The sequence below is a fragment of the Sorghum bicolor genome, chromosome 7 (genome assembly GCF_000003195.3).
Source record: "Sorghum bicolor cultivar BTx623 chromosome 7, Sorghum_bicolor_NCBIv3, whole genome shotgun sequence".
In the NCBI taxonomy this organism is placed as follows: domain Eukaryota; kingdom Viridiplantae; phylum Streptophyta; class Magnoliopsida; order Poales; family Poaceae; genus Sorghum; species Sorghum bicolor.
The window spans coordinates 56,947,599-56,965,265 of record NC_012876.2 but is presented as its reverse complement, the minus strand read 5'-3'; the positions used below and the strand labels follow the sequence as shown (position 1 = coordinate 56,965,265).

General features: G+C 42.6%; 3 protein-coding genes across 4 annotated transcripts; 1 reads left to right on the top strand and 2 right to left on the bottom strand.

The window, feature by feature from the left end:
* LOC8077843 (stromal cell-derived factor 2-like protein) lies at positions 1,151–5,545 on the top strand. The gene is made up of 6 exons (XM_002445517.2): positions 1,151–1,495; positions 1,593–1,733; positions 2,353–2,493; positions 4,730–4,779; positions 4,862–4,991; positions 5,215–5,545. Exons 1-6 carry the CDS (start codon positions 1,391–1,393, stop codon positions 5,296–5,298), a joined length of 651 nt encoding a protein of 216 aa, XP_002445562.1. The 5' UTR covers positions 1,151–1,390; the 3' UTR covers positions 5,299–5,545.
* LOC8077842 (probable CCR4-associated factor 1 homolog 6) lies at positions 7,669–9,027 on the bottom strand. The gene has a single exon (XM_002444370.2). It carries the CDS (start codon positions 8,636–8,638, stop codon positions 7,778–7,780), a length of 861 nt encoding a protein of 286 aa, XP_002444415.1. The 5' UTR covers positions 8,639–9,027; the 3' UTR covers positions 7,669–7,777.
* LOC8080603 (poly(A)-specific ribonuclease PARN-like) lies at positions 12,726–17,602 on the bottom strand. Of its 2 annotated transcripts, XR_002455036.1 has the most exons (9): positions 17,139–17,602; positions 16,028–16,158; positions 15,510–15,692; positions 15,310–15,422; positions 14,870–14,986; positions 14,642–14,756; positions 14,338–14,553; positions 13,415–14,143; positions 12,726–13,273 (listed from the first exon to the last, which is right to left on the bottom strand). XR_002455036.1 is itself a non-coding variant. In XM_002444369.2 (8 exons), exons 1-8 carry the CDS (start codon positions 17,423–17,425, stop codon positions 13,506–13,508), a joined length of 1,800 nt encoding a protein of 599 aa, XP_002444414.1. In that variant the 5' UTR covers positions 17,426–17,602; the 3' UTR covers positions 12,726–13,505. The 2 variants fall into 2 exon arrangements, 1 of the variants encoding a protein (XP_002444414.1); XM_002444369.2 differs by having other exon boundaries at positions 12,726–14,143.

Here is a 17,667-nt window from a genome sequence, read left to right as displayed (position 1 = left end):
TTTGTTTCCAGCTTTTAAGATTGAAACTGTGGATTATTTCTTGAGCAATAATAATATTTGAGGCAATATGTCTACCTTGCATAAAAGCTTGTTGAGAAGGGTGAATAATGTCAGGTAAATGGATTTTAATTCTTTCAGCTAAGGATTTTGCTATAACTTTATAGATCACATTACAGAGACTGATAGGCCTATAGTCCTTAGGAGTGTTGGGAGCATTTACTTTAGGAATGAGAGCAATGTGGGGTTTATTAATTTCACTGTGAAGTTCATTTTTTTCATAGAAGTCAGAGACTAATGTTACAACTTACAACATCATTACCTATCAACTTCCAGGCGGCTCTATAAAAAGCTGCATTAAAACCATCAGGGCCTGGAGCAGCATAGCTTCTCATGTTGTTAATGATTGCTCTAATTTCTTCAGCAGTTGGAGTTGAATCCAAGAAGGCATTGTCTTCAATCTGTTCTCTTTCTCTGTGGTCAAACTTGGAGATCCAATTCAGTTCCTCATTCCTGCAATTACTGTCAGAAGCAAAAAGATTGACAAAGTAATTGTTAGCTGCAATGGTTAGCTGGGTCTGGGTGGTTGCATAGGAGCCATCCGGGTTTAGAAAATGGGTGATGGTGTTTTTCCTGGCTCTCTTAATGATGGCCTGATGGAAGAATTTTGTGTTTCTGTCACCAAGGACATGTGGAAAGCTTCTTCTTTAGCTAAAATGTTTTCATGCTGAGCAATAAGGAGTTTTTGGATATGGGGATTTTGGTGACCTGGAGGTTTGCTCACACTACCATAGTACCATGGTCCCTCGCCCCTGCTCCATCCCACAGACTCAGGCGTTCTCAAGTTCAAAAAAAAAAAACTCAGGCGTTCTAAAAAAAAGACCCACCAACGCAGGCCAGCCCGATCTAATTGGGCCTGCAATGGTGGTGAACAGAAGGGGATGGTTTGCCTTCAGGCCCAATATCCGAAAAGTTCAGCCCGTTAGTGCCGCGGTCTCACACAAACAAATCCTCACCGCAGAGCCATCGTCCTACGGCCCAGCCTCGCATTCGTGACGTCTCGGGGACACGCGGCTTCTCCCCGTTGGCTAGCTACACGTGGAGCCAAAGACAGGGGCCCGGGCCGCTCGAGACTTGCGCGGAAGCAACGGCCGGCCAAGTCCCCGAACTCACCGAGAGCCTCCCCTCAGCTCACGCCGCACGCACCGACGAACGAGACCGACCACGACCAGCTGCCTCCCGCCCCGCCACTCCCTCCCGCGCGCGCGCCGTGCGGTCACCGCCCGAGGCCACGGCACCGCCGGCCCCGGCCTCCCCGGCCGCCAAGAGGAAAGGCAAGGCCTCCTCCTCCTCCTCCTCTCCACCGAGGTCGCGCCGCGCGCTCGCCGTCGCGATGGCCGCGTCGCTACTCGTGCTCGCCGTGGCGGTCCTGGTTGCCGTTGGCCCCGGCGGCATCGATGGGGGCGCAGCTGCTCCCGTGGAGGTGGAGGGCTCCGAGGTGCGCGTCCAGGATTAGGACCTTAATTAAGATCTACCGTGGAGGTTATTATGGGTTTGGGTGTGATTGTGATCTGGATCTGCGGGGGCGTTTGCAGGTGACCTACGGGAGTGTGATCAAGCTGATGCACGAGAAGACGAAGCACCGTCTGCACTCGCATGATGTGCCCTATGGCTCAGGCAGCGGTCAGCAGTCTGTCACCGGCTTTCCTGAAGGCGATGACTCAAATAGCTACTGGGTGCGTATCCTTCTTTTTTTTTTCGAGATCGGGTCTTTACCCGGTTTTTCGTTAAGAGGAAAGGCCCAAAGAAAGGCCAGAGCACGGATACAAGGGAGTCACAAGTAATCCAAGGATTATCGGCGGAATCCCAAACACACAAAGACACAAATGAATAGCAAGAATACATGTGTTCTGTTTATTGCTTATTATGAGTTTAGATAGATTTCAGATGGTAGCATTGGATTGAATTCATCAATCAGTGCATTCTTGTTCATAACACAATACTCTGACCAGTTTGCTTGAATTTAGGGTCCTAACAGTCCTATTGTTTGTCAAGAGCGAGCTAATTTATATTGAGATTAGCAGAACGTAGTATCACTTTGAAAATTTATAATGGCAGATCGGCAGTACTGGTAGTTCTTTGATGAAACAAGTAAACATGTGCCGGGCAAAAAATCTTATTGAGACTCTGAAAACTTTTTTTACTTTCTGGATCACTAAATCAATAGCTATTTAGCACTGCAATTATAGTTTGGTTCATACATAATTTCAATTCAAATAGTCAGCTAACAAATGAGCAGGGTTTCAATGCTTCTCAGGATCTAGGTCTGAGTTGATAGGTTCTTACTGAATGCAGATCATAAGGCCTACTCCAGATTCATCGTCTAAGCAAGGCGATGCCATCGAAACTGGTGGCATCATCAAGTTGCAACACATGAGGACACGGAGATGGTTGCACAGTCACTTGCACGCTTCACCGTTATCTGGTAACCTTGAGGTTAGTTTGATATCAATCTCCCCAGTTGTAACATTCATTAACAGTTCAAATTCTGTACATCCTTTGAACAATTCAACTTAGATTGAAAGATAAACTTTTATTCTCTTTGTACCAAATTATATGTCGTTTATGTATTTAGACATAGCATAGATCTAGGTGTATAGCAAAATCTATGTACCTAGAAAAGCCAAAACGACCTATAATTTTGGGTGGCGGGAGTAATTCTCTTGAAATTGCCATAGACCTTTTAACGTCTCTGAGTGCATGATGCAATTTTGTGTCAATCAATTCAAATTAGGATGAAGCAGGAAATCTGTAAGTATTATTAGATGGTATGCTTAATTTATCGTTCACTATCCAGGTTCACACATGTAACAACTTGGTCTGTCATCTACTTTTCTGGATAAACAAGGATATGATAGTGCACAAATATAATAGAATAGTCTCATACCACCTCTTGTATTCCAATTAAAATGAAGCTGTTAAATTTTTTAGTTGTGATATATGGATGTCATTTTCAAGAAGGAAATTCAAGGCATGCACATTCCAATTTACATCTCTATACAGCGATGAACAGCCAAGATGTATTTTGGTCTAGAAAAAAGACAAATGATCTGCATTGCATATTCCTGCACTACCAATTTACTCCATTGTCTTCTCTTAAAGCATTTATGTATGTTATGGCTCTATGGCTTGATCTCAGACATTTGGACAATTTGACTGTTCATTTCCAACTTCATATTACTTTTCACTAATGCTGTTGTGATGAAATGTAATCTGTCTTTTAAAAATTATAGCATGCCAGGCACACAATTTACCAATGGAACAGCATGGCATCTGATTTCCCTTGCTTCTATCCTTAGAATAACTTCCTAGAATACCAAGAACACAGTAATCAACAATACCTAGAAGGCTAGAATCACTTCCTGTTTATTGAGAAAAAAAGCCATGAATGTTGGTCTGTTATCCCTGTTCATCGGTTCGCTGAACCCGGCGACCGACCCAAACCCAATCCATGCAAGACTGGATCCAACACCGGTTAGGTTTCTGTCAAAACCAGCTTTTATGATAGAGTAGCTCTAACGCGTCACAGGTTGAGCCCAAGTAACCCATGGAACCTGTCCTGTTCATGGTGATGTTATAGATGGGCATTGTGGCGGGGACGACGTTGAGTGCCTTGACAGCGGCCATGCTGGTGCTGCACCCAAGTAAGCCGAGTTTCACCTGCACCATGACCGTGCCCAACCAATCACTGCTGTCGCCGGGAGGGCTGTTCGGCACCAGCACGTCATCATCGTCGAATGGCGCGATTGAGTCCCTAAAAGGCCTGAACATCCGTCACGTGTACGTCGCGTCCGCCTTGGCTGGTTCATGTCCCGCGGTAGTGTTCTTATCTGCTGTGGGCAGCCTTAGTGTGTCCATCGTCACCTCTGTTCTTGCGGCTGAAGAGGCCATATGAGGCCGAGCCCAGGATGGTTGATCCACACTGTCCAGCCGACGATGCCCGTGCCGACAGAGGTGAATGGGATGCTGCTGCCCAGGGGGGTAGGTGTGGATGAGCTGCTTGAGGCAGTGCAACAAGGCTGGAGAAGAGGAAGCAGGTGAAGGCCAGCACGTGGTAGGAGACGAAGTTGGACTTGGCGCGGCCCCCCATGGCGCAGGGGTTGCCTGTGCGGTCAGTGCCATCAGCGAACCCAGTCTCGTCAGAGGACCACCACACTAGGCCCTGGATGGTGGTGAGAGTGGAGAGCGAGTTCACGTTCACGACGCCATCCAATGTGGTGATGTGTATGCTAGTGCCCCCCACCCCTGTTGTTGTAGGTCGCGATGTCGTCGTCCTCCGTGAGGAATCATTGAAACCACTGAACCAACCCAACCCAGAGGTTCATCGAACCTGCTCTGAAACCACTGGAAACCAACCCAACCTGCCCCATATACTGCACACACATTTTTTTTTTATTTTTTTGGCAAATTAGCCATAACCCTGGAAACCCGGACCATGTACTCTGCTCTGCAGTAGACCATCTTGTGTACCACATAATATTGCTGTCATACTGGAGTGTTATCTACTATCTTTATTTTCAGCTTGCTTACAGTGAATAGAGTTACCGTCTTTCTGATGTCAACTAATTTTATGAGTAGACCAATGCCTTGCGTTTGAGGAAAACATGTTCCATGTCTTGTTATGTCCTCATATGAAAGAATTTGCTCTGAAGCTTGGATGTTAACATTGTAGGTTAGCTGTTTCGGTGGGGATGAATTGTCAGATACTGGTGACTATTGGAGGTATGATTTATTTATACATGCAATGTGAATGCATGTTGTTTTTTGTTGCTTAGCTTATGTTTGTCCTCTGGGTATTCTGCAGGCTAGAAATTGAAGGAGGTGGAAAAGTATGGAAAAGGGATCAAAAGGTACGACTTAGACATGTCGACACTGGAGGTTATCTGCATAGTCACAACAAGAAGTACAATCGCCTTGGTGGTGGGCAGCAAGAGGTGAGATATTTATTTGTTTGCAAAATTTTCTTCTTGCAAGAATCATAAGATTCGACAGTGAATTCAATCATAAGGGCCCTAGATCATTCTACTACTGATGTAAATTGTTTCTATAGCATTATATGTTATCCATGAATTCCATCAAATAAATATTTCTATATGATTTCATTTTACTTGTTGCCATGTATGCAAATTAATACCGTTGGGATATGTTTTGGTGCAGGTCTGTGGTGTCCGAGAGAAGCGAGCTGAGAACATTTGGTTGGCAGCAGAGGGTGTTTATCTCCCAGTTACCGGAAGCAAGTGAAAAAGCAGTTACCAGTTTTAATGTTAATTAGTATAGGATCAGATATTTTACCCGCTTTCATCCGTTCTTGTTTTTTCTTGAGAAAAATGAACATGGGACCTGACCCCTAGTCATATGTTGAAGTTGGAATGTTTGATATCGATGATGTCGACAAAATCAGGACAGTGCATGCTTGTAACTGATACTTATTATCCATATATGACCTTGTAGAGACCCAGAGATGCAAGTGTCACTTTGTTCACAACTAGAGATGCCGATCATCTTCCGGATGTGACGCAGACAGTCCTGGCAAATCTTTTTGAGTTTTTTTCCGCGCCCCTGCTACATTGTGCTATTGAAATTTGAACCGTCCTGACTGGCGGTCTATGACCCCAAATAAACGAGTTTGCCTTGTATCTCCTGAGCCAAAATTTCGTGTAGCCCGAATTTTGCATTTCAGTCATCGGCTCAGGCTTTTGTACCAGAATGATTCTGCTCAGCACCAAACGCTACTGCCTGCTACGCAAGCGTAGGCTACCAGACGAGCGCAGGCCGAGTACCAGAACGACTGCGCTCAGAAGTCAGAACCAAGCCCTACTGCTTGTTACGGTAACAAAACAAATCCACTTTGCAAGCGGGCACAATCAGGGCACTATCGGAGCAGGGGAAGTGAGAAAGGTTCTGTTACACGCCTATATCTCTTTAGAGGGATTAGATAAAATTGGAACGAAACAGAAGAAGGTAGCATGAACAGTGTTGTATGCTCATTCTTTCATGTCACACCAAATGAGTCATCATATAGCCTTGTTTAGTTCCGAGATATGCATAGATCATTAAATATAGATAAAAAAAATAACTAATTATACAGTTTGACTGTAATTTGCAAGACAAATACAAACGTAAGTGTTCCAGTAGCTAAACCGAAAAAAATTCCCGAACTAAAGGCCTATATGATGCCCTCACGTACTCAAGATCCTGCCTGTCAGAATCAAATATCAAACCACACAAACAGTACATAACAGTTAGTTCAATCCTAGAGCGAACTCAAACATGTCCATAAGCAAGTTTTTAATGTGGGACATGTACTAAAATCAAAGCAGCAGTGCATTCTCATCATAGCAGTATAGCACTGTTCTTGCAGTCAAACTACTGTATTCATCATTTGTTCACAGTCCCAACTGCATACCCATGGGACAATATCCAAGTTCTTTTACAAGCAACACAAGGCTAGAAACATTTAGTACTGGACAAAAATTTTCACTCAAGCAACAGAACAAATATCAATCAACAGTGCAGGATAGATGCAATTTTGATAACTTCTTGTCCCAGAGTTTGAGCGGGTGAGAATGAAAATTCTATATTCATCATTTGTTCAGTCACAAACTCATAATCAAAGGAAAAATTACAGGGGGCAAAAAGGTTAATGCTAAAAAACAACACACTGCTCCTCATAATAAGTTTACCATGATTTGCTTGGCAAACCTTTAAATGGCTTGTATAATGCAGCAAGTTCAAAGATAAAGACACATCAACAGAGGAAAGCTGAAGTATTATGTGCAGCAAGTTCAAGAGAAGGCTTTGCAATGCAATGGTCCCTCCCTTGTGAATCAGATATGTGAAACCAAAGTGGGGCAAAACTCATCACATGGCAAAATTGTATGACTAAAAGCACTGTTTGGATCCATAGGACTACAGCTAGTTGACTAATTTAGTCCTTAGAGATCCAAACAAACAAACTTTGAGTAATTGTTAGTCCACTAGTCCACAAATATAAGCTACTAGGAACAGTTGTTAGTCCTAGACCATCCAAACAGGCCCTAAGTAGCATCAAGCAAAAGAATTGGAATTCAGAAAAGAACATGTTTTCCAGCCAAACTACTGTACAGCAATATGAAAATTTAGTAATTTACCACTTACTGAATGACTGAAGAATGGAATAGAAATAGTTAACACATGTCAACAATGAACATGACATGTTGACATCCTTAAAGTTACCAGATTGCACAAAAAGTGACAAAGCTGAAAAAGAAAGACAAGATAGAAATCCCCCATTTTATCAGGAATGGTGCCCAAACAAGCAGTTACTCAATAGCTCACCAGACAAGGTTATTCAAGATAACAAAGTTAATAGTTCCTACACAAGCTTTCAATCACTAGTATCAAAACAAAGAAGTTATCACACTGATAAATATTGAAGATGACCAAGCTAACCCACTGATAAATACAGAAGATGAAGTAGGAACTTTCAGAGGCTTGATGCAGCAGCATTTGCTACTTGATTTCAAACAAATGTTGATGTTAACTATTAGGTAAACCTAGCAAGCTCAGCACACAACACAAAGAAACACGCATTAAAGTGACTAATAGGAAGAATAGCCAGGAGAGAAGGCATATCATAACAAGCACAGGAAATCATCAGATCAGCCATATATTCACTGATGATAGGTTTTGTTCTCCATTTTTCTCATTCAGAATCTTGTTATTTAATAACTACCATTACTCATTCAATGGGCGGAGCAGCAGGTTTGATCTCCACTTCCCCAGGAATAAGCCCAAACAACACACCATCATACAACTTGACAGACTCATTTAAGTACAACTGCTTGAGCTTCATGAAGCACTGCAGGGTCAGCAGCGAATCAGAACCAGCCTGGTGGCCGATCCCAACACGCTCGACCTTGAGCAGCTCCCCAAGTTTGCTCAGCCCACCATACAGGCCACCGCCACAGAACTTCATGAGATGCTTGATGTCGTACAGCACCGGGAAGAAGGTCTTGGTGAGCTTCAGGAACTCATCCAAGGTGTTGGGCATTTCCCGTCCGGTGAGCAGCCTGAGGAGGTAGCCGAAGTCGTGGCCACTATGGAAGGTGACCCACTGGACATCGTCGTTCAGCACGATACCAGACGACATCATCAGCTCGGCGAAGCGGGTGGAATCGACCCCCTCGGCCGCAAAGCGGTCGAAGTCGATGCCACTGCGGCGGAGCAGGTCGATGGAGTCGTTGCTGGAAGGGTCGGTGTGCGGGTCGAAGCCCCGGAAGTTGAACTGCCAGATGCAGCCCCGCCCCCCCGTGCCGCACGGCGGGAGCGCACCCGCCCCGTTGGAGAGGGTGAGGCCAAGCTGGATGAGCTTGAGCACGTTGACGTTGCCCTCGAGGGCGGCGTAGTTGCGGTCGCAGGTGAACCGGTACTCGGCGCTGGGCTTGACCACGAAGCCGGGGAACTCCGTGTCCATGGCGACGTACGGGTACGCGTCGACGACGGCGCGGATCACCGCGAACTCCTCCTCCAGGTTCCCCGCCCAGACTTCGCGGATCTCCACGGCGTCGGGGCCCTCGGCGGCGGGCGGAGAGGCAGCCATCGGAGCAGCCGGCGCATCCAAGAACTCCGGGACGCTTCGGGCGGAGGAGCGGCGGGCCGGCAGGGCGGTTCCGACAGCAGCTAGGGCTTCCGGTGTCGGCGGGCGGGGGCGGTCGGGTAGGGTCAGTGGAGGCAATAGGAGGAGGAGGAGGGGGAGGGGGAGGAGGCGGAGGCGGGCGCGGACGCGGTGGAGAGCGTTGGGCCCCAGTCTCAGCGGCGGCGAGAGCCCATGGGTGCTGAGGGGGGAAGCGGGTGCCGAAGTGCGAGGGGGGAAAGATCTAGCGGGTCGGAATCCTGGGGAAGAAGGCGAGTCTCGAGAGGAAAGCGGAGGCGGCGTGCTTGGGGCTGGCTACGGCTGTCAACGAGCCGAGCTCGAGCCACCCTGGCGTCCAGGCTCGAGCCCAACGCGAACCCGAGCCAAGCTTCAAGGTGGGTTCCATGTCGGCTCGGTCAGGTCAGGTCTGGATTCAGGTCGGTCATGGTTCCATCGTTCCACTTCCATGCATTCAGCATTGCAGATGCTTTTTGCACATTTCAAAGAAATAAACCATGAGCTACCAACCTATAATAAGAACGACAAAAATAATAAACCATCCCAACTTAGGCTTTGTTTGGATGTTGTCGGATTCACCTCAATCTACATGTGTTGGAGTGGACTGGGGTGGAATTTAGTTCAAGTTCCACTCCAATCCACCCTAACACATGTGGATTGATGCGAATCCGACTACATCCAAACAAGGCCTTATAATGATTCCATATTTAAAGAAATGCCAAACCGAGCTCTAACTTGTTAGCGTGTTAGGCTTTCAAACCTTGATCCCTGTTCGAGCTTAACTTGTTTACAATTCGAGCCAAGCTCATATTTTTTTTTTAAAAAAAAAACAAGGTAGATCAACTAAGTATCTCGTTAGCTTGTTGGGCTCACAAGCCTTAGTGTTGGCTTAAGCTTAGCTTATATATTATTTGAGCCATGCTCGCATGCCAAAGGCTTTTCTAGCAACCACGCGGCTTACCCCAAATTTCCTTACCCTAGTGACGCGTTGTGCGTAAGTGTAAAGTTGTCATGTTCACATTTCTAACGATAGGTTAGTCTTTGGAGTCCAGCTATTGATATGATAATTATGGTTAGTAACGTCTTAGCCAACTATCTTTTGTTGGAGTCATGTTGATCCAGTGTATGCCATATATTGTTTTTATGTAAATCTTTTTATAAGTGTTTTTGGTAATCCGAGTTTTTTTATATGCAATATTCTCGTTCGGTTTCCTAATTTCACTAATCAGTTAGCGACCGACAACTCTGATTGCGTAGGTTTTCCTTTGTTTAGGCCTTTTCCACTTGCTTTTCACTCAATATGGTGGAAGCGTTTTCGGTTTCCTTTTACTCACCAAGTTGGTGTGATGCCATCTTCACGTTTCCCACAGTTTTACTCATCTGTTGATAATTGACTATGGTCTTAAGATTTTTTAAGTTTCACTCATCATATTGACTATCGACCATGGTGAAGTAAGTTTCCCTTTGTCTAAACTTTTCCTAATGCTTTTCCTCAACAAGACTATGCTTTCACTCATCATATTGACCATTGACTATGGCTAAGCATTTTCAGTTTGTTCTCACTAACCAAGTTGGTGTGTGAATTAAGAGAACAAGCCATATTGAGCTCTAGCTTGTTAAACTGTAGTCTCACGTCTTGATCCTAGCTAGATCTTAGTTTGTTTACAACCCAAGCCAATCTCACATGCCTAGGGTTGTTTGGTTGTCATCTTTGTTCTCAATGTAACACACATCATGTGTTGGGGTTAGGTGTGGAGCTAGCAGCTTCACATTGCTAATGACACGTTGGTCCTTGGAGTCCATATGTTGTTGTGATTGTGGTTAGTGACCTCTTGGTTGTATGTCTTTTATTGGAGTAACCTTGATCCATTTTATGAACCTGTTGATATATTATTTTTTGATGGAATTGTTTAGTTTTATAAATATACTTTTCATATGCATCTTTACTAAGGCAAGTAAAAATTTTTATATGTGATACCATCTTTGTGTTTTCTAATTTTACTATTCATGTTGATCAATGACTATGATGATGGAGTCAGTTTTCCTTTATCTATGTCTTTTTCCTATTACTTTTACTCAATGGAGTGAGTTCCAAGTTTACATGTGACAATTAAAAAATGTGCCATAACATGCTTTTATCTTGTGCGCCTATTTGGCTCACAAGCCTTGGTTTGTCTTGAGTGTGGCTTGCTTATAACATGAGCCGATCTAGTCCACCTAGGTCATTGCTGGAAGCCTGGAAGTCATGAGGGCTACGGGAATGGGCCCCACATCATGCTTACAGGGTAGGTGTGGAGCTAGCAGTTTTAAACTTTTAGTAACAGGTTTGTCTTTATAGTCTATGCATTTGTACGATTACAGTTCGTGACGTATAGGCTAACTATCTTTTGTTGGAGTCATGTTCACCCAATTTATGACATTTACTTTTTTTGGTTCAATTGTTTAGCTATAAATCTATTTATTAGGCCTTGTTTAGTTCCTGAAAGAAAAAATTCTGTGACACTGTAGCACTTTCGTTTGTTTGTGGTAATTATTGTCTAACTATAGACTAACTTGGTTCAAAAGATTCGTCTCATTAATTTCGACCAAACTGTGCAATTAGTTTTTATTTTTGTCTATATTTAATACTCCATGCATGCGTCTAAAGATACGATGTGACGGAGAATCTTGAAAAATTTTGGGTCTTTGGATGGAACTAAACAAGGCCTTAGTCTTTTTGCTAAGCCGTGTAAAGATTTCTTTACATGATTGGTTCCTAATTTCACTCATCATGCTTGTTGACATTGATTATGATGAAGTAAATTTTCCTCTGTATGCATTTTCCCTATTACTTTTATACTCAATATGGCACGAATATCCTCATTTCGCTTTTACTCACCAAGTTGGTGTGAGTATAACTTGGCACGAACATTTTTTTAAAGAAATATGGCACAGACATCCTCGATAAACACTTCTAAAGAAAAAAAACATTATACAAACATAGACATATGCATACTCACATCAATCAACGCATGAAAAAAAAATTGTATGTAAACTTTTTATATTATTATAAGCATCTCCGAGAGAGGAGAGACTGAGTTGTGTCTCTATGCAAAAGTTTATCATACATGGATTTTTATGAGTACATTATTACACCATGTGATTATATGCAGTTTTAATTCTGTTCCAATGTGATTTTTCTGATCTGTTCATGCTTGGTATAGGCATAAAAAGGCACCATAAAAAGTTGGTTTGATTGTCCCTTTTATTATGGTTTTTGATCGGTGAAGAATAGAGGCTATTTGAATCATGACCTGAGATTGCCTCGTGTTGGCATACTTGCAAAGTTGTCCGATTGCTGCTGAACAAAGAAAGCGCCACACAATTTGCTTCTCTTAGAGCAGAATTCAAAACTCCACAAGTCCCATTGTGTGTGGTAACCAGTATGAGAAAAGGTTGGCGATTGCTCACGTAAGGCAAATTCATCTAAGGTCTTGTTTAGTTACTGAAATCCAAAAACTTTTCAATATTTTCCATCACATCGAATCTTACGGCACGTGCATGAAACATTAAATATAGATAAAAAATAACTAATTATACAGTTTGTCTGAAATTTATGAGATGAATCTTTTGAGCTTAGTCTATGATTGAACAATAATTCCAAATACAAACGGAAGTGCTACGGTGTCAAAATCCAAAAAAAATTGGATCTAAATAAGGCCTAAAGCACACATGTGGCAAATGTGAGTATATGAAAATATGAAATCACTTCATATATTTGGACTATACAAACTTCATCCCAAACAAATGCAATTCTTACTTTCTAAGGAGTCAAACAATAACTTTGATTATTTTTATATAAAAAGTACTATTTTTTATATCAACTAAGTACCATTAGATATATTGCTCACAGCACATGCCATTCTTTGTTCCATTTTTTTTTTTGTGATGGATCTGAGTGACAAATCATTCATGGAAACAACCTAAAATTCTAAACCGGCTACTTAGGTGTATATAACGAATACATGTCATGGAAAACCAGTGAGCGAAAAGGACGTGATGATGCGTAGGCATGATTATACCATACTTTCGCCATGCTGACTGCCTGAACGTGCCCTTGATATCAAAAGGCGACTTTAATATTGTATATGCTACGTGGCATACAATTGCAAGGCCCCCATCTATATCTCGTGTTTTCAAATTCCAAGCACAAAAAAACACAAGGTAATTAGGCAGGAGAAAAAGTAGCTTCTGTTCACAACTGCCTGACTGCTAGAGAAACCAACTTCCAGGTTCCATTGAACTATTGGGGATCCCATGCGTGATGCCGAGAACAAGGTCGGTACTTAGCATTCCAGCACTGACTTTTCATACGGAGCCACACGGAGGGTACCTCACTGCCTCTTGCATACTGCCCATTTATGCTGGACAGATGCCATTGTGGCCAGCATGCAGTAATCAAGTCAAACATTGGCCAGCTTAAACTGGAAACCAGAATATCAATGCTGCTATTGAGGCTTGCATAAAGCAAGAGAAGCATAGTTCAGACACTCCGCAATGATGACATCATAATAAAGCAATAATTATCTCCGCACATGAAGGTGCCTGCAGTTCAAAGATAGGCCAGCCATTATGCTGAAAAACTTGCTGATATCTTGTATAATTGCAATGTCAAAAATCAAGTTTGACCCAAATTGAATACCAAATGTCCTGAAAAATGCAAGCTTCACCTCTGGTTTCACTCACCTGATGTGGCCTGCTGCTGTTTCTTGAATCTTGAGGGGACCTCTCATTAATCTTAGAACCTGGTAAAAGATATCAGGGTCTATATAATGTTCTAGTATTCCAGATACTCCTTCAGATCCAGCATCAATGCACTATTCCAGTATGTCCGAGAGGTGCTGCACGCAGGAAGCGTTGGAACACCTAGCTCAGTTGAAACATCCTCGAGGACCTCCGCTAAATCTGAATCCCAAAGTCCTAACCTGCAGACCTTTCTGTACACTTCAAAACCTGCAGCTTTCAGACCTTCTGATAAGAATCTATTTAGCGAGGGGCCTTCTGAGTTTATTTCTTTTAGTAACTGCGTTGCAGTATTAGAATCACGGAATATCAAAGCTGAGCATGTCTTATCCAACAACTTGACCTCAAAATCTTCTGAGAAGGCTTGATGTAAGCCAATAAGGTAAGGTTTTAACTCCTTGACAGATTTTTCCCTAAAGCCCCACAAGAAGATGATGTTATCAGTGCTCACAATTTCCGTGGTGTCTGACTCAATAGCAAAGTTAGCATCATCAGAACCTTCGACCACACAACTTGGATAGAAGATGTTACAGTATTCTTCTACTGCGGTGCACTGCTCATGAGATTGCAGTTGGCACTCAGGACTGATTTTCAGTAAATTACTTAGTTTAGCAAATAACTTTGTTATTCTCAGAACATTTTTCTCATTTTTTGTTACACTGCTGGTGCCATCTGTGCAAAAGTTAAAAAAGAGAGCTTAATTGAAATGCTAGTGAGGAAGCACTATGAATATACAGATAAATGATGCTCATGTTACTAATTACCAATAACATACTGTACATTCTATTTCGTAAAGTATGAGGGAGACCATAAGGCATGGTTTACTAAGAAACAAGATGTATGAATAATGTTAGCTGGAATTATACCTTGCTGTGGTATTTCTATTTCAATTGGCACACAGTACTGCCTTTGTAAGTAACTGAGAGCGGCTTGTATATTCTTCGCTTTTCTCAAAGGGCCAATTTGCCTCCACAGGTGGCTGATATCAACAACATTAGAGAAGACCATTTTTAGAGAACACAAAAATTCATGCATGTTTGGCGGAAGAGGCGCAATGAATTTGGAGTGCAGCATTGTCATATCTGAGAAAAAAGAAAAAAAATGACATGTGAACATATCAAGAGGTTAACAAGCGATATAATTGTGTGAGTTAGTTATGTGTCAACCTACCATTCAAGCAATTGTACGATATGATAGGCTTCTGTGAAGATGATAGTAGATCAATAACTTCTCGAAATCCACGGAATTTAAAGTTTTGTTCATCTTCTAGTTTCTGGATATCCATCTGCAAGCGAGTTGGAGAAAATGGGCTTTAAATAAGTTGTGGTTTTTGATATCTTAATGTTTTTATACATTGTACAAAATGCTGTTGATTTCTAGAGAAGCAGAGATTCAAACCAGGAGAAGATTCTTATCCTCTTTCGAATTAGTAAAGATCACACGCACAAACCTAGCAGCTCCAGCTTTGTGCGGAACAACGAGAGATACAAGGTCATCAGAGATCTGGTTTACTGCCTGCAGAATAACTCAAAATGGTTAAAGAATGCTCCAGTACAGTTGAGTTGCCATTTGGCTCTGTAAAGAAGAGGGAATTCAAAAGCGACATTTGGAGCAACCAATTTTTCAGTAATCACAATTTCCTACAATTACATACAGAACAGCTTATTTCAACTACACCTTTCATATTAAAAGCATGGCATGAAATTATTCAACTCTTTGCAGGATTGATAACTGCAACCAAAGAACATGAACTAGGGACTCATAATTTGCTTCCTTAAGTACAAAACCATTTCTTCCTTTTCTAGAGAAAACATCAAACTTATGTTGTACAATCACACCTCCAAGACCAGTTGAACTTGCCGATCACTGCAGACATCAATACTCATACTGGGCCTGGAACCATATGTTTCACCACCCAGAATTAATCTGCTAAGAGAACTAACCAAAGAACCTGCACAATAAGAAGACTAGGAGCCATCAAAGTGAAAGACAAGAGTGGTGAGCTGTAACCATTTATCAAAACTCAAAAGTAACCTACCATCATCTTTTTTACTTGGGTCAGCATATCCTTTTCGCCAGTGCAATATCTTAGACTTTATTCTATTCACAAAAACTGAATCAGAAACTGATGTGCTTGGAGATGGCAACAATTGTTGAGGACGAGAAGTAAATATCTTTTGCCTTGCTAAAGATTCTTGAACCCTTGATAGATAAGAAATACCTGGCAATGTAATCAACAAAAAATTAGTCCTCTGCAAACAACCTTACTACTACCTCAGTTTATTTTATAAGGCACATTAGGATTTGAAGAGTCTATAGAATATAAGTGTACTCGTCTTTGACTACCAATTATTCTTACAATATATTACCAATTGCTACAAAAGATTTTTCTTTTTAACAGATGTTTGGGATGTGAATCTAGTGATACAAATTTTATCTAAAAACCATGTACATATTTCGAATAATTGTTGCACAAACTGTATGAAGTTTGACTTTATTGAATCCTATTTACAAACAGAGGGAGTAGTTGTTTTCGCACCATATCTTACTACTCACCATCATAGATGCACATATTGAAATCAAAACCATCATTAGCCATAGTTGATAAATAAGATGATTGACAAGAGAAACTGTATGAAGGCATTCCGAGCTGTAGTTCATCTCTAGGAAATAAATGAAAATTGTACCTGTATAACCAAAGCACCCACAGGCACTCAGCATCAGTGATGATAAAATAAAAATGATAAGGCTGAAGTAAAAAAACATACAGCAACGTTATCAAGTGAAAAAAAGTGGATTGATCATGTATTCATCAAACCATACGAAACCAAATGAACATATACCAAAAAAAAAAAATCCTGGAAACTGTTCTCAGCAAACATGGAAAATATGATTGTACAAAGAAGAAGAAGAAGCAAAGAACACAAAATCTAGTGGTCTCAAGTCAACTCCCATGCATACAGTTTCTCACATAGCAATTCTGGCTAAACCTCTTCAGACATAACATGGATGTACTACCTCCAGTCAAAAATACTTGACACATTTGACTTTGCACAGCCTTTGATGCGTATCTTTGACTACTAAGTTCTTTAAGAAAATGTTTTAAAATCCTTGAAATTCTAAGAGATTTTGCAAGTATTTTGAGTATGAATTTACTCATTTAACCTAAAGGTTTCAAAACTAAAATTTAATAGTTATTGATGTTTGTAGTTTTTAAGTTTTGCCGAAATCTTGTCCTAAACGACGTGTTTTTGTGACCAGAGAGTAATCCTTAATTGCTACTCCCTTCGTTCTAAATTATAAGTCGCCTTGACTTTTTGGGTCCATAGAATTTGCTACATATCTAGACATACGTTATATCTGCTTATCTAGAAAACATAGTGATTTCTATGTACCCAAAAAGTCAAAACGACTTGTAATTTGGAATGGAGGGAGTACAGAACAATAAACTTCAGAAAATGTCAATGTTACAACATTCACATTTCATACTACAATCTGAAAAGCAGCAGCACCCATTTATGGATACAAAGGTTGTTTGACGAAATTCCTCAAGCTTAGCCTGCAAATAATAGGTTTATGCACCACACATCGCCCAACCAAATAGCAAAAACCACCTTGCCAATTGTTAATGTTTCATGTGGACGACGAGTGAGAGAGAGGTCCTTACGGGTAGGCCACAAGGGTAGACGGGGAAGAGCTGCGCAGCCTGAAGGGACAGACGGCGAACTGGAGTGGCTGAAAGGACTCTGCGGCGAGCTTGGCCTTGAGATACGCCGTTTCCGCAGTGTCCACCGGCAGCGCGCGGCGCCACCCCGTCGGGGCGCCGGTCTTCTGCGCCGCCACGGCCACGTAGTCGCACGCCTCCAGGTGGGCCCGCAGCTCCCGCACGGCCTCCGCGAAGTTCTGCCTCGTCACCTGCTTCGCCGACGCCACCGCGGCGCGCGGGGCAGCCATGGGGCTACTGGCGGAACCAGACGCTGAGCACAACCAGGGACAAAGAGCAAGGATAAACGGTGGGGGGTTAGCGGGGTGATCGACCGGTTTGAAAGGAACGGGTGGGAGCGGCGGCGGCGCGCGGCGAGGGGGTGGCAATGCGGCGGCGCGCGGTCGGCGTTGCGTTCGGACTTCGGAGTCGCCGAGCCGAATGCCAGCCAGTGGTGTAGCGGGCCGCACAAAGTTGGGCTGCTCTGGAAGAG